Source organism: Acartia tonsa, chromosome 5, assembly GCF_053477335.1.
Source record: "Acartia tonsa isolate MP-2025a chromosome 5, ASM5347733v1, whole genome shotgun sequence".
Classification (NCBI taxonomy): domain Eukaryota; kingdom Metazoa; phylum Arthropoda; class Copepoda; order Calanoida; family Acartiidae; genus Acartia; species Acartia tonsa.
Genome location: NC_137264.1, coordinates 38,856,575 through 38,879,907, shown reverse-complemented (window position 1 = coordinate 38,879,907; position 23,333 = coordinate 38,856,575). Strand labels below are relative to the sequence as shown.

The following is a 23,333-nucleotide window of genomic DNA, read 5'->3' as shown; positions in this document are numbered from 1 at the left end:
AATTCAGTTATAGTACCCAATGTTTTTGAGTCAACGAAGAAGTCTTGGGTACCAGTGTAATTTAAAGTTCACTGTTTATAATTACATTTTTCTTTCGTGATATAGCTCATATCATAATGCTTTTTGAACAACAATAAATATGTTGTTTTGGTGGGACACTATTTAGTTTAGATTATATCGGAAGTATGCACGACTTCTTATGACAACATAGTCAGGAATATAAGAGATAAGTAATTAATTTTAAAAAATAAAAGGAAAAACTTAAATATTAATACCAGTTTTGTGAGCCCGGTCTAACAAAACTTAATTACTATTAAATATTTGCTCTTTTTATTGACGAGGCCTAATTTGTCCTACTTTTAATTCCTATGGCGTCATAAAAATGACGGATTCTCCATATCTTTTTTAGGGGTTTCTTTCCAACTCCTCCTCTCATCTCCCTCATTTTTATGACGTCACAGGAATCAAAAGTAGGACAGATTAAGCTTCGTCCTTTTGTCAAAAAATGTTATCAAGCAATAAGTTTATTTTTTTTATACAATTGTCTATTCCTTTACCCTTATTTTTACTCCTCTCCTGCAGGGAGTAAGGGAGGGGACAATGGATCGAATATTCAATTTTTAGGAGTCTCAGACTTTGGGGACAGGCTTAAAGGGAACATGCAAGAATTTAGCAGTTTCTAACCAATCTTGGGGACCAATTATGAATGACGTCACGCAAAATCATGCATAATCTCGCGGCAAACTAGCGCGTCAACAAAAACATAAACAATAACAAGCAGACAGAATATTTTGATTTTGAAAATTATTTTGTAAATTGAATCATTACATTTTTTATATCTAATTCTTGTTAAAAGCAAAGCTTTTCTATAATTAGGGCCGGTCCGTACGTCCGTCCGTCCGTCCGTACGTCCGTCCGTCCGAGATAGATAGCTTTTATTCGTTAATTTAGGCATGTTAGAATTGTCCTATCGATTTCAAACTTTGCATGATGATTCCTGTAGTAGTTAGGTACGATTTAGAAAGCGTAGCAACTCTATAATCATTACCAGAATGTCCGTACGTCCATTTTAAACATGTTGATTTTTCTACTTCTTAAAAGCAAATTTTTATGTGAACTAATTATCCGTTTGATCGGATTTTTGGTATATTGATTCCCGTGACAACAAAGAACAATATTATAAGCGAAGCAACTCTATAATCAAGTCCTAAAAATGTAAGTATGTCCATAAACATTATCCTGTATCAAGCAGTTTTTCAACAAATTTACATACAATTTTGCGTCGACTCTTATACTTTTATATTCTGATTATTCAGTTCAGACACTATACAGGTGTTAATGTCCGTTTGTCCTACCGTTTCAGTGCTTCGCTTTTATGGATGTTGTCATCCTTGTTTAATGTAAATTCATTCCGATTAGTGCGTTGTAGAAAGAAATTATATTAAGATTATTAGTTATTATGAGCAAAGCCTTCCTATAATTAGGTCCCGCACATTTGTACGTCCGTAACGGTTAGCTCTTTTCGTTACTTTAGACATGTTAGATGTTTCTTATTGATTTAATGTAAAGGCAAAAGTTTTTTTTGTCTTTAGCTTAATATTTCTGTAATTAATGATCCGACTAATTTCAAAATTTTAAGGAAAATTCACGAAGTCCTGAGTTGTTCAAGGTTTGTTTATCATTAAAATCTCAAGATGGTGTTATTTTATTTTTCTGTCCTGGATGCTAGGAGCGCAGCTACCAGTTATCCTAAGATATGTTACTTAAACCTTAAGATCTTTAAAATTAAGATGTACTTATGTTCTCAACTATTTTATTTATGTAGTATGAAATTTTGACGCAAGGTATCTCATTTTTATTTCGTTAAATGAAATAACTTGAGTTAAAAGTTCTGTAGGAAGGTAATTATTTTAGTAAGTTTTGTATTATAATTATTTAAAGGCTTTTTCATGTCTAAGCTTTTTAATAAATACAATAAAAAAAATTGGGTAAAAGATGTTGTAAAAGTAAAATTGTATGTTTCCTTAATTTTCCGAAGTTTAGATAATAACAATTATGGAAATGAATTGTAAACAAGGGTTTTGATCTCTAGAATCAAAGGCTTGTAGTAAAGCATCAGCTTTAGGATGGTGCATTTCGAATTAAAAACAATTCAAAAAGTCAATAATTTCCACTAAAGGTTGCTATATTGCAAATACTTGTTTTATCTGGAAATATCTGGGTTTTCAACCTTAAAGGGTCACAACTATAAAATTGAATTAACTGCCCATTGTCCCCTCCCTTACTCCCTGCCTCTCCTGTCTTACTATCTTAACAAATTTTCGCATAAAATAGTCAAAATTAATAATAAAATTAGCTATGGTTTTAATCAACATCTAAATATTTTACTATTTGGCGATTTACCAAAAAGTCCCTTGTTAAGCAAAAAAACTCCAACCCTCCCTTTTTAAAACAAAATTAAAAATAATGGGGGGGGGGGGGAATGATTTTTGTTTGTTTGTTTATTACATTAGGAAAGGGTTTCAGTGGTCGACACTCACTTTGTTTTTATTTGTTGTAATATAAAGCTGCGCTGACATTGTGTAGTTATGCTGTTTTCAAGATCTTATTGGAATAAACTTGCAGCTACTTTTTTGGTTGTTTTGATGGACACCTATTCCTCTGTGGCCACCTCCAATGAATGGAAATATTCAGGGAGAAAGGGGAAATTGGGCTGTTTATTACACTAGTCCCCAAAGTTTTGTAAAATGATTTCTTTTTCATTGGCTATACATTACAACTTTGGGGACTTCTTAAAATTTTAATTGGTTGGTTCATTAGGTTTAGTGGCGAAACGTTTTGACAACTAATTGTAATCACAGGTGGTGTAATTTTGTGTATTATCATATGGGAAGTACATCAATTTATCGGCCATTGTCTTATCCCTTTAGATCCCCGGAAATATCTCACACAACTACACACACACACACTCCCCCCACACACACCGGAGAAAGTCTTCAAGGTGTTCTACAAAACTTACTTTTTTAAAAGGGAAGCTTTTCTTAAGGTCGGTCCGTCCTTACGTAACAGTTTTAGCTTTTTTCGTTAATTTAGGCATGTTAGAATTGTCCTAGCGATTTCAAACTTTGCATGATGATTCCTGTAGTAGTTAGGTACGATTTATAAAGCGTTGTACCTCTATAATCGTTACCAGAATGACCGTACGTCCATAAAAAAACATATTGATTTTTTTTACTTTTTCAACAACAATTTTTTATGTGATAAAATCATCTGATTGATCAGAATTCTGTATTTAAGAAGTTTTGCAACAAATTTACGTATAATTTTGCCCAAACTTATATTTTCATATATTGTATATTCAGTTCTGACACTTTACAAGAGTTAATGTTAGGTTGTCATACCGTTTCAGAGCTTCGCTTTTATGGATGTTGTCATCCTTGTTTAAATACCGATTCCTAGGTCAATATAGTATATTGTTATAAGCAAAGCTTCTCTATAATCAAGTACTATCCCTGTTTATGATGGATGCTTTTCCATATGTTGGGTGTGTCTGACCTGCCGGAGTCTAAATGGTCAATATGATAGTTATGGATGAGTCGTAATATAGATTTTCCGAGGACATAAAAATTTTGATTGTGTACATTTTTATGTATGTATAATACGATGCTAGACATAATTTTTCAGTATGGCTGATAACCGGTTATAATCCATCATGTATTAATCAGCTTCGAAGCGATACGGGTGAATCGTCACATAGAGTTAAAACTTTTTTTGAAGAAACTTAGTGCAGAAAGTTTAGCAGTTAGCACGTCCAGTTTATTGATATTTTACTTGGTTTTTGGAACGCAATGTCGAACTAAATAGAAATCTTTTTATGTGTCGTCGAAGGTTTCTTTAAGTTTCTGATACCTTAAATTACTTTAATCTAACCTGCAAATTGGGGCAATGAAAGATAAAATAAAATTGTGACATTTTGTTCTTGCGTTAGTTAAGATCTCATAAACTTGATGAAAGGTACCAGTATGGTTTTAGTCTATTTTAGTATCCTCTGCTACTCAATATTTTACCTCTTAAGATAGGGGCGAAACCAATATTATGCAATAAAATACAAACACAAAATAGGGAAAACAATTAACAATTTATTGATCATTATTTCATCATTTTTTTTTATAGTTGAAACAGTTTCTTGATACAAACACAAATACAGAGTTCATTTCATAATAATAATTAATAATATTTGCACATTTTTTTGGTTAAAACATGCAGCTCTAATAAGTAAAATTAAGTGTACAATTTTAATAATAATAATAATAATAATAATAATAATAATAATAACTCTTTAATTAATATCTAAAGTTTTGGGAGTTTTTTTTAATAACCGTCCGGGAAAATGAATAAATTTGAGTCCTACTACTATATGGTAACAAAGATTTAAGGGAGGTTTTTTTTAAAAGTCAAATTTATCCAAGTTCCGATTATTATTATCGACGCCCCCAAACGTCATTTATTTTGTTGTTCCTATGATTGACAAAATTAATTTTATAGGCCCTTACAATTTTGCCGCGTTTTTTTTCTCATTATTTACTAAACTAACTCTCTCTGTATTTTGCATCAAATGTAAAAATTGTGAGTATTTTATGTTAATATAATTTTAAAAAAGTCCACTTTCATAATGGAATAAATATATACTATATATAATTTTTAAGTCACTATAAAATATATAAAAACTATTGTGGATAATTCTTATATATTCTACTGATGAATGAAAGTGCATAATTATTATTTTGATGTGCACCGGCGGCCGCAGAGAATAATTTGTAATAATTCTACATTATAATGAGTGAGGTCAGGTACCAGTATACAAAACCTGGAATCACATCAAAGATATTTATACCTATATGCCACATATGTATGTAATGCAGTTATAGGAATATATTTTCATGTAATTCCAGCTAATATACATAAAGTATAGTTAGTATACCATTATAATACATACAAACTTTGAAAATAAAGCTATTTAGAAAAATAAAATAGCATTTAGGATTTAGGATTTTAAAAAAAACATAAAATCCCTCATACCAAGACAAAAAGAAAGATTTTAAGCTAATTCCAAAGCTAAATATCTATTTATTATTCTATATAACTTTATTCTAATGCCTTAAAGGCAAGTTTCAAAATAAAATAAAACTAGAAAAGATTTCTTAATCAAGCAAATAAAAAATCCAGCTTTTATTTCTATTGGTCAATTAAAAAATCTTTTCCTAAATTTCTTGGATATTTGGTTTGGTAAAAGTATTTCAACTAAGCAATAGTTAGCATTTTAATTTTATATAATAATGTGAACTAAACTTTGAAAGGTAGATTTAAATTTTAACAAGGACAATAAGTAAATAAAATCTCATTTGTAGGTGTATAAAATAAAAAGTGGATAAAATAAAGATATGGCTTTAAAAATGTTAAATAAAATATTTGAGTGGCGCGAAGCGCCGGTAAATTTTTTTGCAAAGCATCCTTGTATACATTTAAATATCCCATTCAAGCCACTGGAAGCATTTTAAATTAGAAGAATATGAGAGAGAGAGAGATTGAGTGATGTCTAGATTATACAGGATTTATGATTAAATAGTTATTTTAACTTAAAATAACAGGACTAATGGGGGAAAGGGTATCATGGAAATATTTGACTAAACAATTTGGCAAGACTAAAGTAAATTAAAAACCAGGAAACAAATTATAATAATAAACCCAAAGTAAAAGGAATAACATTAGTGAAAGGTTATTTTCAATATGAAAAATATAAATTATTTTGTTGGTAGGTAACTATTTAATTATGTTAGTTTAAAATAAATTAACCCCCTTGCTATATACTAGAAGATATTAAATACTTATCTATAAAAAAAACACTCTTGATCTCTCATACAAAAATATGTAGGGATATTCTAACTGTAGTAGAGACTGGGGATTCATAAAATTGAGCAATCATTGCATACAGAGTTTTAAATATTGTTAGAGGGTGGGACCACATAAAAACTAGGTATACCTATCTACTAAAATAGGTATACCTATGAATTTGTATGTGAACCCAACTATATAATCTTACACGGTAAGGTAACAACAGACTTGATTATAACCTAGGCTGTCAAAAAATACATTTTTTAAAAACAATAAAAAAAGTAAAATCAGTACTTCAATAAAAATTATTTTATTTCTTTAAAAATTTATAATTTGGAGTTGTTTGTTTATTGTTTAAATATAATGTAATTTTGGGCAACTTAGGGTTATAACCACATACATTTACATATGTACCTAATATTAGCTGTAGGCACATTAAAAAGGGTTCAAAATAAAATTATACTATTTCAATAAATTAAGAAAAAGAAAAATATACTTCATGTTTCTTGCAACTGTTTTATTATCCCCTCGTTAAATAAATTCTGTTGTTTTTGTAATGATCTTGAAGCAGATTAGAAATTGTTAAATTAATTAGATATCTAAAAGGAACTCTGTAAAAAAAAAACTAAAAAGAATTTGTTGTACTAACAAAATTTAACAAATTATGAACTTTTACAAGACAATAAAATTTTTCAATACATTTTACTTTCAATAAACAATTAAAAACAAAGTTAAAAAATGGTAATTTGTTGAATTATTTGAATGATATATGATAGAATAATATATTAGAATGGAATCAATTTAATATATTGATGAGTCAAGGTATTAGTTATAAAGTTAATAATGATAATAATAAAGAATTTGCCATATCTTGTTGTGTTGGTTCTACACAATAAATATAAATGATAAGATACATGTATATGATAAATTATACTCAATAATAATAATAATAATATAATAAAAGTGTTTAGGTAGATTATAATTGTCTGTTTTTTTATACATTTTGTTCACCAGAGGACATTAACTTAATTATGTTTTTTTTAGAATTAATAAAACTAATAATATAAAAAAAAGGATAATCTTATGCAATATTCTTTTTTTGGTCCAAGTTGCAAAAAATTAATTTATGTGACCTTAGATACATACAGGGTAGTCTTAAAATAATATATTTTGTTATTATAATTTATAAGTCATATTTATAAATGAATTTCTAGCCCCTGCATAACAATTTCTAGTGTAATATTCTTCAAGTCCACGCTCAGCATTGTGCCTCCTTAGCCTTAAGTTCTTTAATTTTGATTTTATTGAGGTTAAAAGGTGAGCCGGGATTGGTATGGTCCGGCGGGCCGCCCTGACCGCCACCAGGTATAGAAGCATCGTGGCTGGGCGCAGCAGCTGGACGCTGGGGTGTTGGGTCCTTTTGCTTGCTAAACTTTATCACTATGCGCGGGGTTTTTATGCTAGCTGCATGATTTTCGTCATCCTTTGCTTTACGCTTTCTGTCCTTTTTCTTGCCAAACCTTTCTTCTTGATCAAATTGTTTGAGCATTTCTTCGCCGTATTTGAGATGGCTGTTTTTGTAGGAATCCCGCGGATCTTCACGCTCCGGCGACTCTTGGAGACACTTTTTTGGCGGCATACCGCGTGTCCGCCGCTCCTTTTGCTCGCTAGCCTCAGCCACGGCCGCTTCTTGGGTCTTTTTCAGCTTGGGCCTGTACGGTTCCTCCTCTTTTAGCTTCCCCTTGCCCTTCTTCTGACCCTTGCTCTTGGGGTCTTCTTTGCCTTCCCGTTTGCGTTTTCTTTCCATGTTTGCCTCCAGCTGGGGCTGGTAATCAGCGCGTGTAGGAACACTGGTTATACTGGCCACAGCCTTGGGCATCTTGATGATGTTCATACGGATAGGCTCCTTGGGAGGAACATGTGCGGGAGCAGGATGGTTGCTGGACACTGGCCCGTTTGTCATCACCTGGTAAATATTTAAATCATTAGCCCACTAAGTATGTAAATTGCTCTATTGATTAGACATATGTTGTTTATAATAGCTTAAAATATTCAAAACTTGAATTATATTATTCTCCAAATAATTTTAAAAGTATATGTTTATTGTTTAACTATACCTACTTATATATGTATATTACTGAATTTTGTATTACATCCCCTCCCCTTTATAATTTAAAAAAAAGTCTTATCTAAAAGTACCATAAAATAAATCTTTCTAAACATAAGTTTGTATTATATAAATTCTTACCTGAGATATGATAGGCGGCTGCTGGACCGGTGGTTCAAGACCATGAATATAGGAATTCAACAGCTCTTTCTTTCTCATTCTATGGTGGCCCTTGTCCGAGCTGGCGGCTGCTGATGACATTAGCAGCTTTACAGGAGTTGTTTGCGGTCCAGGCGACGTCGTATTCCTGCTAAAGTCAGCAGCATTGCTCTTCATTTTGTACTTCTTCATCATGATGTTGTTCTGATGATCATCCTCAACCTTTTCCTCTTTCTTGTCAATTACTTCTTTTATGCTGTTGCTATCCTCATCTTGGGCAGCGGATTTTTCATCAGCCTTGCCTTTCTCAAACTTTTTCAACTCCATTGCAAGAAGATCAAGCTCGGAGGGACCGTCATCAACGTCTTTATCGGCGGCCGCAGCAATCATTTCACTGGCCGAGCCCATGTTCATTGTCAGAGGTTCACAGGGTCCGCCAAATATTGCATTTAGCTCGCTATCCTTATCAACACTGGTCTGTTGTTTGGTTGTCACAACTTTGTTTGTAATAGAATCAAGGTTGCCTTTGGGTGTTTTGGTGTTGTCAGGAGGTGATGCATCTAAAGGCTTTTTATCAGCAACTGTGGCAACGCTGTTGGACTCTACCGCTGCAGCTGCTACAACTGACGGCGGCGAAGGCTTGTTAGCAGCCGGAGATCGTGTTTTGGCCAAGGCCCGTGGACTAGATTTGACAAGGTCAGACTTGAGACTCTCCAGGGAGAAGTCTTGTTTTGGTGGCGGTGGATCATCATCAAAATCAGGATCATCATAAGGCCGGGGCGTGGGCTTCTTGGGCGAGGATTTGGGAGTGCGTTTGATGGTCAACGGTGGAGGCGGTTCAATATCGTCCTCAAAGTCGTCAATCTTCTTGCTACCAACATCCTTGGGTTTGTCACTGCTGGACTCTTTTGGTCGAGGTGGTAGGAGAATTTTCAGTTTGGGAATCTTTTTCTGAGGTACTTTATCTTCAGTCTCGTCAATGGTAGCAGCAATTGTCAGCTTGCTGTCGTCCAGGGAGGTGATGCTTGACTTGCGGCTGCTGTTTGTCGTGGTTGTACTCTCGTCAGGTATAGATCCTGTAGTGGTATTGCTACTATCACCACCAAACTTGATCTTGATTTTGGGCACTTTCAGGGGAGGATCAGGCTTTGGAATGGCTTTGATTTTTAGGGGCGCTACCTTCTTCGGCTCAACCTCAAAGTCCGAATCATCATCTTTTGGGATTGGCTTGGCCGTGGCCGCAGCCCGCGGCTTCCTATTGCGATTGGCAAGTGGTCTGGCTGCTTTAAGGCTTGCTAAAGGTTTGTCATCATCAAAATCAAAGTTGGTGGGGGCGGGTGTGTCATCATCATCCTGGGTAGGAACAGGTGGCATCTGGGCAACACTGCTCAATTCCTCATCAAAATCAGATGACTCTGTCTTTTTGACTTTGGCAAGCTGTCTGAAGTCCTTCAGAGACCCTGGCACATCCTCTTTCATGGACATTGAGGGCTCATCATCAAACTCATCCTCAAAGTCAAAGTCAGTGCCGGCAAGATTTTTGTGCACCTTTTCAATGGCCTTGGGGTCATATTTAAGAGTTGACTTGCGGCCAAATAGTTTGCCGCCGACACCTGCTTTGCCACCCTTGACACCTTTACCCTTGGGGGCAACTGGGATCTTTTTAGCCTTATCCAGTTCGAAGTCAGGATCTTTTTCTTTGTAGCAAGGTATTTTTGTGCCACGTTTTGTGAGGGTTTCTGGCTGGGGTGGTTCCTCAACCTTTGCAGCGGGTTTAGCCACCACTTTCTTCTCCTCCGTTTTGTAGCAAGGGACTTTATTAGCTTTCTTTATAGGTTCTTTGGGCTTAGTCTCTGCAGCAGTTTTAGTTTTGGATGAATTATCAGTTTTCCATGATGAAATATCGACACTTTGTTTTGATGTGTCGTGATGGCTGCGTTTTCGATCTGTCAAAGGAAGATTATCCTCAAAATCATCAAAGTAATCCACACCTCCCATTGTATCATCATAATCAGACTTTTCTGCTTCTGAATTGTCTCTGTCAGAATGTTGGCTGCCAGTACCCATAAGTCCAGGTATGGTTGAAAACAACAGCTGGCACGTTTTGGGTCCACCTGATGTATTTTCTCCCTCATTAAGTTTATCCCCTTCCCCAGGATGTTGGGGCGAAGAGGCGGATAAAGGAGGCGGATGCAACGGCGAGGCAGCTGATGAAAAGTGATCAGTGGAAGACTGTTCAAGTTGTTTAGCATCTGATCTCGGTGTTGTCTGGTGTTCACTGTGGGCCCTAGGACTTGGCGAGGCATCAATATGCTTCACTAACTCTTCAAGTGCGCTTTTATCACGTTCAGGTATCACTGGTGCTGATTTGGGAGGCGAGGCCTGTTGAGAATGTTGACTGCCAGGGGGCTGTTTTGCCGGACTGCTGTCACTATTATTATTGCTGCTCGTTGATACTTTAACTTCAGGTTGGCTACCACCAGAGCTAACTTTGCTGGTATCTTGCGGCTTAAACACCTCCAAATTGGAGGTTGCATGGACGAATTCTAGCAACTCGGTGGGGATGGTGCCAATGGAGGTTGAATTATGAGACCCGTCCGAACCAGCCACAGAAGCAGGAGTATCTCTACCCTTTTTATCTGCCTGAGTATTGGGTTGGGGAGGTGGTAAATTATTAATATTATTACTACTGGATGAATGTTGATGGGAGGAGTGCTCACCAGCTGCCGGCTGCACAAATTGCTGCTGTGGCTGATGGTGGCCAGGGCCCTCCAGGCTTTGTCGCTGCAACTTTTGTTCTCTGGAATGTTGGATAGAGGGAGTGTAGCCAGGTAATTTTTCCGCAGGGGTAGCCGAGGGTACACCATACACACCCTCCTGACTATAGCCCTGCTGTTGCCGATCCAAGGCTTGTTGATCCATCCGGCAGGACGTCAGATTTTGCTGTTGTTTCTCCATCCTTGGCGAAATGGGCCGGGGCTTGTGATGTGGCGATGTTCTACGGTCATCCTCGCTCATTCTATTTGCCTTATTTTGTTTCTGACAAGAATATGACTGTTGTTGGTTGGCTTGGTGATGTTGCATATGATTGTCCTTGTTATTATCTGGATACATACTTTGCTGTTGCTGTAACATTGAATAGTCTCTATTTAATCCTTGCTGTTGGTCAACAGAATGATGTTGATCATAACTAGATTGTTGTTGTTGTAGATTGCTATTACTTCCAACAGCTTCAGGTTGTTGCTTTTGATGTTGCCGATGCTCAAAAGGTCGTTGTGCTCGCAGATCCGAAGAATGAGAGTATTCTTCAGTGCTTTGTCTCTTCAACTTATCCGGACTTGTGCCCGTGGGGGTGGTTTGTTGTTGTTTTAGGTGGGTGGTAGCTGCGCTACTAGAGCTGGACGTTCCGTACTGTCCAGCCGCCGCCCCCATTCTATACATATCCTCAGCCGTTGATTGATGTTGCGTCGGCTGCTGTTGATTATGTTGCATCCGTTTAGTGTCCTGGCCTCGAGCTGCCTGCGCCTGCTGTTCCAGAAATGATCTGGATATCTGCTGCTGCTGGTTAAACTGTTCCAGGTAGGCTTTTTGGTGGTCTGCGCTGGGCTTGGCCTGGCCTGGATACCCTGAGGGCACTCCAGGCTGACCGCCAGAAGGCTGCTTCGTCTTGTCCTTCGCCTGAAACAATAATTTTAATTATAAAGAGGCTATATCTAGTATGTTTCATTAACGAAGCGATAAATTTTAGTAAAATAGTAATAATATCGCTATATGATAAAGATAGAATAGAAAATCACATATAAGCAATTCATATTTTATTGTAGATCAATATAACAAGTAAACCGTCGATTTTAATTAAAATTTTCTACAGACATGCAGAGTATTTTTTCTTACTTAAAGAGTAGCTGCGTTACTTTTTAAAAAGTCTTGTGTATATCCTATTATTTATTTAATTTCAAAATTTAAAGTTTAAACTATCTAAAATTTAAAATATCACCGTTCAAATTTAGTGCTTAAATACCTTTCAAACGACAAATAATTTATAGAAATCTGTATATTTTGAATAAATATATTAACAAACTGTATGATCGCAGAATATTATTAATTTATAAAACTATCACAAACAAGTGTTCATAAAATTCACTTTTAAATAAAAATTAAAAGTATGACATGATTAACAGTTGTTAAAAAGATCAGGAATTTTAAGGCAAATCACTAAATACTCTAACCGCTGAACCGATATGGTTCTCCTTTACAGTAATGCTACTTATATGTCCTGAGATTGTTTTAGGCTATTCTGTTTTTTTTTAAATAAGTCTGGGTATGGTTTTAGGCTATTTTTCTCCCTTCTATATCCTTCCGAATATACAGCCCCTAGATGCTAGGGGCGCATTATCTAGTAAGATAAAAAATATGGATTGTTTTAATATTTTCTACGTCTGACAAAAATTGTCAAAAACTCTTAGTATTTATAAAAATTTGAGTATAACTTTTAAGATCCTATAACTATGGGGGGGGGGGGGGTAGATATACCACACTTTTCTGGGATCTTGCTGAGTCAAGTATCAACTGTTGGGAATATCAAAGGATGACTCCATGCAAAATTTGAGCCGGATCCGGCCAAAACCGGCCGTGAATTTTATGAAAAACCGGTTTTTTCCGGTTTTTAGGGGGTATCTGTAAATCGATTCAGCTAGAGCAAAACCGGTTAGAGGTACAAAAAATTTTACTTCACATGAAATTTAGCCAATGCAATTGCGTACAAAAATGTACTTCATCATCAACTTGATTGGACAACTCTTTCCCCTCCTAAATGTCCATTAAAACCTCGGAAACGGTAAAAATCGCCAAAAATCACGCCTTCGGCGGCAAATAACGGCTAAACGGTCAGCCGGAGGCGAATGAAACATAAATAAAGAAATGTCTGCCTCAAAAAGTTGTTTCAACATCAAAGAGATGCTTGAAGTCTCTAAAACGACTCCTTCCCCTCCTTTAAGGGGAAAAACTGAAAAAACGTGATTTTCAAAAGTATGCCCACTTTGTGGGTGTGGGGGGCACTGAACCCGTCACCCCAGGGTCACCAAATATAAAGTCTAGGCGGCCCACAATGCTGAATTTTCACCAAGTGAAAGTCTTGTGTCATTATCTCTTATGAGAAAAAAGTTATTAATTAATTAAAATTTCAAATTGTGATTTTTTGATGGATTTCTTTGATGAAATGACAGGCCAGTCAATTTTTAGGCCATTTTTTGCGGTTTTTGGGCCGTCACGCCCAAACGGTTTGAGATAATCTCATGGGACCTTTTGCCCAACCTAAGTCTGGTTATTTGTGAGGTCTAGGAAAAAAAACAGACTTACGCAAAAGATTATAATTATAATCTTTACACAGAAAAATGGCATGAGGTGAGGGTTTGAGGGGGCAAAATGAGCCGACCAGCGATTTTTGACGGCATGCAGCGACGTCGTGCTTCATCCAATCCAGGATTTTTTTGTTCTTAGACCTTACAAATAACCAGGCTTAGGTCAGGCAAAAGGTCCCGTGAGATTATCTCAAACCGTTTGGTCGTGGCGGGCCGAAAACAGCAAAAAATGGCCTAAAAATTGACCAGCCTGTCATTTCATCAAAGAAATCCATCAAAAAATCACAATTTGAAATTTTAATTAATTAATAACTTTTTTCTTATAAGAGATAATGACACAAGACTTTCACTTGGTGAAAATTCAGCATTGTGGGCCGCCTAGACTTTATATTTGGTGACCCTGGGGTGACGGGTTCAGTGCCCCCCACACACACGAAGTGGGCATACTTTTGAAAATCACGTTTTTTCAGTTTTTCCCCTTAAAGGAGGGGAAGGAGTCGTTTTAGAGACTTTAAGCATCTCTTTGATGTTGAACAACTTTTTGAGGCAGACATTTCTTTATTTATGTTTCATTCGCCTCCGGCTGACCGTTTAGCCGTTATTTGCCGCCGAAGGCGTGATTTTTGGCGATTTTTGCCGTTTCCGAGGTTTTAATGGACATTTAGGAGGGGAAAGAGTTGTCCAATCAAGTTGATGATGAAGTACATTTTTGTACGCAATTGCATTGGCTAAATTTCATGTGAAGTAAAATTTTTTGTACCTCTAACCGGTTTTGCTCTAGCTGAATCGATTTACAGATACCCCCTAAAAACCGGAAAAAAACCGGTTTTTCATAAAATTCACGGCCGGTTTTGGCCGGATCCGGCTCAAATTTTGCATGGAGTCATCCTTTGATATTCCCAACAGTTGATACTTGACTCAGCAAGATCCCAGAAAAGTGTGGTATATCTAGGGGGGGGGGGGGGCGTAATGACATTTAAACTTAAACCGTGAGCAAAATGGTCTAAATATTGAGCTAGACACTCGAAACTTGGTACATAAGCCTAGTCCTATAGGTACTACACCTAAATGAAAAAAAAAGTTTTATTTTAAGGTTAGGTAAGAAAACCCTGCGGAAATGGGAATTTTTGTCCTTTTTTGGCCTGATTTGGTGTAATTTGATGTAAAAACTCACTTTTAATTGTTTTTTCTTAAGTTTTTTCCTAGAATACAGTATGTCTATTAATAAGGACATTTAATTTTTCGTGTTTTAGATTTTGAATAAAAAATTTAAAAAAACCTTTTTTATTTGGGGGGGGGGGGAGGCAGGGGTGTCCCATCCCCCAAGAAAATAGTTAAAAACCTTCCCGGGATCTATGAGAAGCTACCCTGTAAAGGAGAACCCGATCGGTTCAGCGGTTAGCGAGATCCTTCGCTACAAACAAACAGACAGACAAACAAACATCGTTCTACTTTGTATTACCTAACCTAAAAGTAAAAAAAAATGAATTCTTTTTCCATTTAGATGGAGAATCTATAGGACTAGACTTATGTACCAAGTTTCAAGTGTCTAGCTCAATATTTAGACCATTTTGCTCAAGATTTAAGTTTAAATGTCATTACGCCCCCCCCCCCCCCCCCCTTATTAAGTGAGTTACTTTCATAGGTAATCATATTATTTTTTAAATTACCGTCAATGGCGTTGAAAGGGGTGGAAGATCAATAAAAAAAACCTTCCCCATATAAATCCAAAAGCACCTTCATTACCCCAAACTTAATTTTTTAAAACAAACCCTCCAAAAAATCTTTAGACGTCCTTGCTTAATCTAATTAAATAAAAGCTATAGTTCTAAAAACTATGCAATGAATTTTGTGAATCATCAATGTGTATTTATATCAATTTAACAGCCTTTGTCTTATCCCTTAAGATTCCTGCAATGCCTACCTGTTGTTCTCTGACCATTTTTTCAGCAAGTTTTCCAAAGCTTTGATTGTTATAATATCCAGCGTTCATGGCCTCTTGATTGTAAGCTTTCAATAAATCCTCCTAGAAAGAAAAAAAAACATTAAAATCTGTTTTAAACACCAAAGATATAGGGAAATATTCTTAAATAAGTTACATGTACATTGTACAGTACACTCATTTACACACACTAAAATCTCTTAGAATAATTGAAAATTTAATTTTTACTAGGGGAAGAAAAATATTGAATAGGTTTTATTTGCAAGGGGAAAAAAATAATCTTGTGCAGAATATAAACCCCTGAAATGGTTGCTATCCCGAGTGTTAATTATGTTCACAAAAATCAAGAAAAAAGGCATGGTTTAGGTCATCCAAAACTAAAAACCTAAGTACGCCCTAAAGTTATTGACTAGCTTAAATATGAAAAAAACCGTTATATTTACCTTCTTGAGTAGCCCACTGGCTTGCAGGTATTGATATTGTTGACTTGATGCGTTCTGCATCCACTCAATATAGTTCAATGATGATAGCCCCTACAAAATTAAATAAAGTTAAAACAAATGGTATACTTTTATAGGGTATTAAAGCAATGAAAAACTCTGGATATTTGATATATAGAAAGAAGTAAAATGTACGTCTCCTTTACAATGTAGCCTGATTCTCATTGGTGCTTGGAGGTTTACAAATATTTTGAAATAAGGTACATCCAACACAAAGATAAATCGCACTTAGTAAAAATCCCCCTTCCCCCCCCCCCAGAAAAAAAATTCTGATAATTTTTCTTTTTAAACTAAAATTTAAAATAGGGATGGTCGACTTTCCCCCTTCCCCCCAAACCTCAAGGACCCTTATTGGCCTCTAGTGGCGTAGCCGCTAGTATCAAAATAAATTGTATATACCTTTATATATCTTGCTTGTTGCTGTGCATAGAGCATATTTGTAGTTTGTTGTTTATTCAACTGTTGATAGAAGGCCTCGTTGTATAATTGTGCTTGTAGGTCAGTCTGCTTCATATTCTTCAAGTCTAACTCCTTACCCTTACCCTAAAATTCAAGAGGTTAATGTTCAACTGGATGATACCAATTAAGAATATAATATAAAGTTTTTGTGAAATTGTTATGTAATGTATGCTAAACAAAATTACCCCTTCTGCAGATTACAATTATTCGTAGAAATGTTTGGACACTCAACTTAATGAACCAACCAAGCAAACTTTAATAAAAGTCCTCAAAGTTTAAAAGCCAACGAATAAAAAATCGATATTATAAATCTTTGGGGACTAGTGTAATAAACAGCCCAATTTCCTCTTCATCCCTAAATATTTCTTGCAACAGGAGAAAAAATGAATCTGTGCAGAAAAACTGCGCTGCACTAAAATACCTGTTGTTGTTGCAACTGCTGGTATTGCTGTTGCTGCAGCTGATCCATGTGGTTGAACTGGGCTGACCAGGAGGAGGATCTACTAGAGTCTAACAGCTGTTGCTGTTGCATCAGGTGGTGGAGCTCAGCGGCTGACTGCTGCTGTTGAGCCTAAATAGAGAAACAACAGTTTTATTGTGTTGTTGACAACAAAGTATAACCATAACTTTTTAAATATAATGGATAGGTATTTGAAGACCTTTTACATATTTTTTACAACATCCCACCCACACCCTTTAGCAGGGGAAAGTTTGAAATAAATAAAATTTGTCTCAATCTAACCTGTTGCATCTGCTGCGAGGGATCAACCGCAGACTTGTGATGTTGCTGCTGTTGTTGAATCAGCTGTTGCAAATCTGCTGCCACAGCCGCAGGACCTTGCTGCTGCAGATCTTGGTTGTGCTGCCGGGTTGAACTGACATGGGGTTTCTGCTGCATAGATTGTTGAGACTGAGGGTAGAAATTTTGTAACTCTTCCATTATCTAAAATTAGTAGAAAATGACAGAAATTTCAAATAAATAACCTACTTAGGTACCTATATTTTAATTTATTATTGGACAAAGGTTCGTTAGTCTTTCTGTCTTTATGTTTTATAAAGTCAATCAAGTATCTCAAGAAAAATTACTGTAACTTTTAACTAATTGAAATTGTATGGGCATAATATTAATGTACAACATTTGTATCATCCTATAAATTCTCTTTCAATTTACAGTATTTGTTCTTTAAGCTTTTATATTGCTAGATGTGACTTTTTCAACTATAAACATATTTTATTGTGCAATGGAATGATTAAGTTGTTACAGCATTGAAAAAAAAGAGTAACCTTTTGTTTTTCCAGGATGGCTTGGCGTTCCAGTTCTGCCTGTGACTGCTGGTGATTCATGCCAGATCCAGGTATTAAGTCCTCCTGGACAATGGGATCAGTTTTCATTCCAAATTTATTTTTGGAGTCAAGAGGCAGTTGTTTATCCTAAACCAAGTAAATGTTAGCATTCAAATGTTAATTAACTTTTCCAACTTTCTGTTCAATTTAGGGGGGAAAAAAACCTATAAAATTAACCATGCCAAGTTTTATAACGAATTTCAGATTCTACGTGCAAGTTGTGCAATTATATTACGAGAAGGTTGCATTAACCATCCCCCCCCCCCACCTTTCAAAACAAATTTTTAAAGGCGTTTTTTTAACATTCAACAATAAAATAAAGATATTTATTAACTATGGCATTGTGATAGAAGTTTCTTGGAAGCTATATGTTAAATTTAAACATATATTTTTTGTTAAAATTTTTGAAGTGAACTTAGATTACGAGAACTTTTGAATTGTTTTAAAGGGGGGAGGCGGATGTGCCACTTTTTGAAACCAAAACTAAAAGACAACAAAGGAACTCGACTAAAAAAAGAGTTACAGGTCTGAGATTTTGCATGGCAGTTGCTTTATAGGGGTACAATATGGAACTGTGAAGAAACGGCGGCGCAACCGTCGAAAACCGCCGTTTCACGCCGAATTTTTTTTTGCAATTTCTCGACGGTTTTCGTCGGTTGCACCGCCGTTTCTTCACTGTTCCATATTGTAACCCTATAAAGCAACTGCCATACAAAATCTCAGACCTGTAACTCTTTTTTTAGTTAAGTTCCTTTGACTTTTAGTTTTGGTTTCAAAAAGTGGCACATCCGCCTCCCCCCTTTGAAATAAACTTTTCTTTGACCTTAACAAGTCCTCTTAATTAGCCTTGAATTAATTTAACAAAAGTATGTGATTACCTGTTTCAAGGCACCCGTACTGCCGTGGCCTCCAAGGTCAAAAGAATCCTTATCACCTACCAGACCCTTATCCTGCTGTAAGGCATTGTAATCAAACTGATCACTGCGTTGTTCATTATTATTAATAATACTTTTCTCTAAGTTACTAACAATATTCTCAAGATTTGTCTGCGACACTCCACCCCCGGTAACGTCCTTGGTTTTGCTGGTGGCCAGGCGGTCATTGTGTATTAGGGCAGAGTCGAAGACGGGTGATGTTTGTACGATGGATTTTTCAGCGCTGATGTAGCCCTCGTCAGTTTTTGCATGGTTTGCTGAGGCCTGCTGGTGCTCAGTCTTGGTGCTTGCATCACTTAGCTTGTCCTGAAAAATTAACATTTTTAAAAACTTAAAAATCTTTTGAATGGCAAGGTCATTATAGGAAGATTCTACAACTTTAAATTGACTAAAAACTGCATAATATTTTTTAGTGATTATTTTCTTATCTAGATCTAGACTTGGACATACGATGTCGCTATATTGAAGAGTAGCTGCGCTACGACGAAACATTTTCCTACCTGAAATTCCAGAGTATCTGTGGAGTCATCCTTGTGCAAATCTTGGAGCAGTCCATTCGTATCTGGCAACGATGATTTGGCGCTATCCACGTCCGAATCTTTGGATTCTACACTATACTTTCTCTCTTTCTCTAGTAGTGGCTCTACTATACTAGATTTAGAACCTGTAATATAATATAATATTTATATTCTACACCATACTTTCTCTCTTTCTCTAGTAGTGGCTCTACTATACTAGATTTAGAACCTGTAATTTAATATAATATTTATATTCTACACTACACTTTCTCTCTTTCTCTAGTAGTGGCTCTACTATACTAGATTTAGAACCTGTAATATAATATAATATTTATATTCTACACCATACTTTCTCTCTTTCTCTAGTAGTGGCTCTACTATACTAGATTTAGAACCTGTAATTTAATATAATATTTATATTCTACACTACACTTTCTCTCTTTCTCTAGTAGTGGCTCTACTATACTAGATTTAGAACCTGTAATATAATATAATATTTATAATTTTATATTCTACACCATACTTTCTCTCTTGTCAATAACGTATATTTAACCGTTAAAATACCATAAAGTTACAATTCTTATCTATTTATTTAGTATCAAACGCTTTGCAAAGTCCATTTCTTTTAGGGGGATGAAGGGACTCCCCCTATAAAAACCATTATGGCATTTCATCCACCTCTAAAAAGCTTCATTGTAAAGATAGAAAAATTCTTTTTTTTTGACGATTTCTCTTTGGAGGGTGAATAAACTTTCCACCAAAATTGTTTAAAACTTCTCATGGCCTCCAAAACGCTTCACTATATTATAAAGAATGACCAATTCTTTGAAGACACACAAACGAACATCCTGTTACTAATTTTAAATAAATCTCACCTGGTGATGGTTGACTATGGATCTGTAAGGGAGATTTCAATAGTGGACTGCTCTTAATATGATCAGATGACCTACAAAAATTATTATTAAATTAATCTTCTCCCAATAAAATTTTTTTCTTCTACAAGCTTGAAAATATTCAAACAGAAATGGGCTGTGATTAATTATCCTTTGAATTTCCATTAAATCTAAAATGACTTATTTTGAATCATAAAAAAGCCAAAGAAGAAAATGTAAAAGTCAGCTGATTTTAGCTTTTTACAGCATTTTTAATCATAAGACACCTAATTTTTTATCCCCCATTAATTTTTCTTGTTAGTTACTCTTTATTTATTTATTAAGTGGTTACTTTATCAATAAATCTTGAAATATATCTTAAAATAAGCTTAGTTTACCTGTTTAGTGCCGGACTCTTAATCGGCGACGACTTAGTCGGAGAGAATAATCTCTCACGCGAGCCTAAAACAATTTTAGATTAAAAGAGGACTATCCACGAACAAGAGCACGTGATTATAAGTACCTTCCAGCATTGATCCTAAGTATTTTCTTTCAAAATATTATAGGTCACTATTAATAATTAATATATTGACGAGAAAATTTATGTTTCACCACTTCAAGTTGAAGAAAAGTAAAAAAATGTTTAGGTTTTTAAGTCAAAATTCTATCAAACGTTTTGTTGAGTTCGGGGTCAAATGATAAAAAGGGAGAGGTCATTTTCTAGTAAATCCCGTAAAGGTGTGTGTTATAAGGCCTAAAAATAGTAGTAGAACGATAAGGTGCTCTATATATTTGTATTTCCTATTGAATAGAACAATAGGGAAGAAATTTTTTTTTTTTTTTTTTTGATAACCGTACCTGGAATATCTGAAATTTCTATCAAACGCTTTGTTTGGCTCAAACTGACACAAATAAAAAAAAATATAATTATAATAAATCAACCTGTAAAGAATGACTTCTTCCTTTGTTTAATGGTATAGATTGTTCTTAACCTTTACCTTGTACCTATAGAAAACATTATTATTATAATTATATTTTTTTAAAATTTTTGTCAGTTTGAGCCAAACAAAGCGTTTGATAGAAATTTCGTATTTTTTTTAGATAATCCAGGTACGGTTATCAAAAAAAAAAAAAAATTTCCCTATTGTTCTATTCAATAGGGAATACATATATCTAGAGCATCTTATCGTTCTACTACTATTTTTAGGCCTTATAACACACACCTTTACGGGATTTACTAGAAAATGACCTCTCCCTTTTTAAAAAGTTAAAAGCACAGTTACTATTTCTCATATGTATGTTTAAATTAATGCTAGTATGGATTAAATTACAATCTATATAACACGAGTATTCGCATATGTACCATCAAATATCCATTTTATTAAAAGAATTAGCTTTATAAAAGTTTTCAAAATCAATTAAATACCTAAAAAAACATGGTGAAACATAAATTTTCTCGTCAATACATCAATGATATATGGTGACCTATTATATTCTGAAAGAAAATACTTAGGATCAATGCTGGAAGGTACTTAGAATCACGTGCTCTCGTTCGTGGATAGTCCCCTTTGAGAATGATTTTTTTCTCTTTTTCTTTAATAAGTTTGCTATAAAGCAAAATTCATAAATAAATATAAATAGAGTTTTCTTTTTTAATCAACTAAAACTAAGGATAATTATAAAATTATTGGAAAATTCCTAAACTAAATGAAAAATTTTACAAAATATTGTCGCTATTTTACCTGAAAGCCGTGGCGACTTTGTTGAGCTGATGTTTGTTGGTGTCTGTGCTGCGGCTGACCCAGGACCTGCGATTGGCTCCGTCTTCCCACTGCCGCGTGGCGACTTCCATTGTCCTTGTCCTTGCTGCTGCTGGTGCCCAGGTACTTCATTCTCTTTTTGACTGGCGGCTGACAGGCCACCGCCTCCTCCAATGGCAAGGGACTCGTGTTCTCTGGCTCCTCGGAAAGATCCTGTGCCGCTCGGAGTTGTTTGACCTGCTGGCGACTGACCGGTGGCAGGTACTCGTGGTGAACTTCGTTCAGGGCTGAATATGCTCTTTTGTGACCCGCTATCGTTGCGGCTCCTTGCGCTCTCCCTTGCCGACCGGGCGGCGACTGGGACGGGTGACCGGCCAAAGTGCGCGGCGACAGCTGAGGATGGGGACTGTTTGAATTGCTGACTCTCAGCGGTCGGCGTCTTGGAGGGAGAGCGGTCGGAGAGCTGACCCCCAACGCTGCTCTTTCGATCTCTGTAACTGCTGCCGCCGCCGGTTCCCGTTGGGGCGGTGAATAAATGAGGTGGGCTGGCGCCAAAGTCGTCGCCTGACATGCGGCGGGATCTTTCCAGCGAGGAATCACTGATATTTCCTCGTCTGCTTCGAGATGGCTGATCATCAGCTTTCCCCCCGGATGATAGGGGAGTCCCTCCTCCCCCTCCAATTTCATGACTGGGACTGAAAATAGATCTAAAACGGTCGTTACTTTGGTTTCAAATTTTTTAACATAAACATAGCATCAGCAGTATAATTTTTAATCGACCATTCCGAAGAAAGGGGGGGCGGGGAAAGTTTGTACACTTATAGGAAATGAAAATTCAGTAACAAATTTTGCCCTGGCCGTTTGGGCTTGTTTTTATAGTTATCAACCTAGTTCTTTTAGTAACCTCTCTTATATAGCAAAAGACCCCCCCCCCCCCCCCACCATATTTCTTTTTTTTTACTATCCTTCTAGAAGCTTTTGGGGTAAAACAACCCCCCCCAAATACAAAATTTATAAGTTTTGAGCTTACAAGCCCCTAGAAGTGCAAAAATGAAATATGGGGTGGCTAATCATCTCATCTATGTATTAAAAGGTCCCATTAATAAAATCAGCTCGATATCTTAAAAAATAAGCTCAGAACTGAAAATTTTAATGTTTTTTTTGGGGGGGGGAGGGTCTTTTGCCCCACTAGCCCCTAGAAGGAAAGTCCCTAAATTCAATTTAATTTATAAGTTTTAAAGGTAGATCTAATCATATAAGAGAGTTTACAAAAAAAATTAGGTTGATAACTATAAAAACAAGCCCAAACGGTCATGGCAAAATTTGATACTGAATTTTCATTTCCTATAAGTGTACTAACTCCCCCCCCCCATCCTACTTAATGAATTTTTTGTAGGTTATGTTATATAATATTATTGTATGAGTATTGTAAATTTTCGGCAATTGATTGGTTAAGAAAACAAGAACAAAATTGGGGACGATTCA

General features: G+C 35.7%; 1 protein-coding gene across 1 annotated transcript; it reads right to left on the bottom strand.

Annotated features, from left to right (window-relative positions):
* Positions 1–4,126: 4,126 nt before the first annotated feature.
* LOC145319459 (uncharacterized) lies at positions 4,127–22,551 on the bottom strand. Its single transcript, XM_080161598.1, has 13 exons — positions 21,831–22,551; positions 20,487–20,550; positions 20,092–20,162; positions 19,199–19,362; positions 18,642–19,004; positions 17,704–17,850; positions 17,162–17,362; positions 16,841–16,990; positions 16,360–16,503; positions 15,904–15,993; positions 15,443–15,544; positions 8,141–11,836; positions 4,127–7,858 (listed from the first exon to the last, which is right to left on the bottom strand). The coding sequence occupies exons 1-13, from the start codon at positions 22,417–22,419 to the stop codon at positions 7,151–7,153; spliced, it is 6,489 nt and encodes a 2,162-aa protein (XP_080017724.1). The 5' UTR covers positions 22,420–22,551; the 3' UTR covers positions 4,127–7,150.
* Positions 22,552–23,333: the final 782 nt, after the last annotated feature.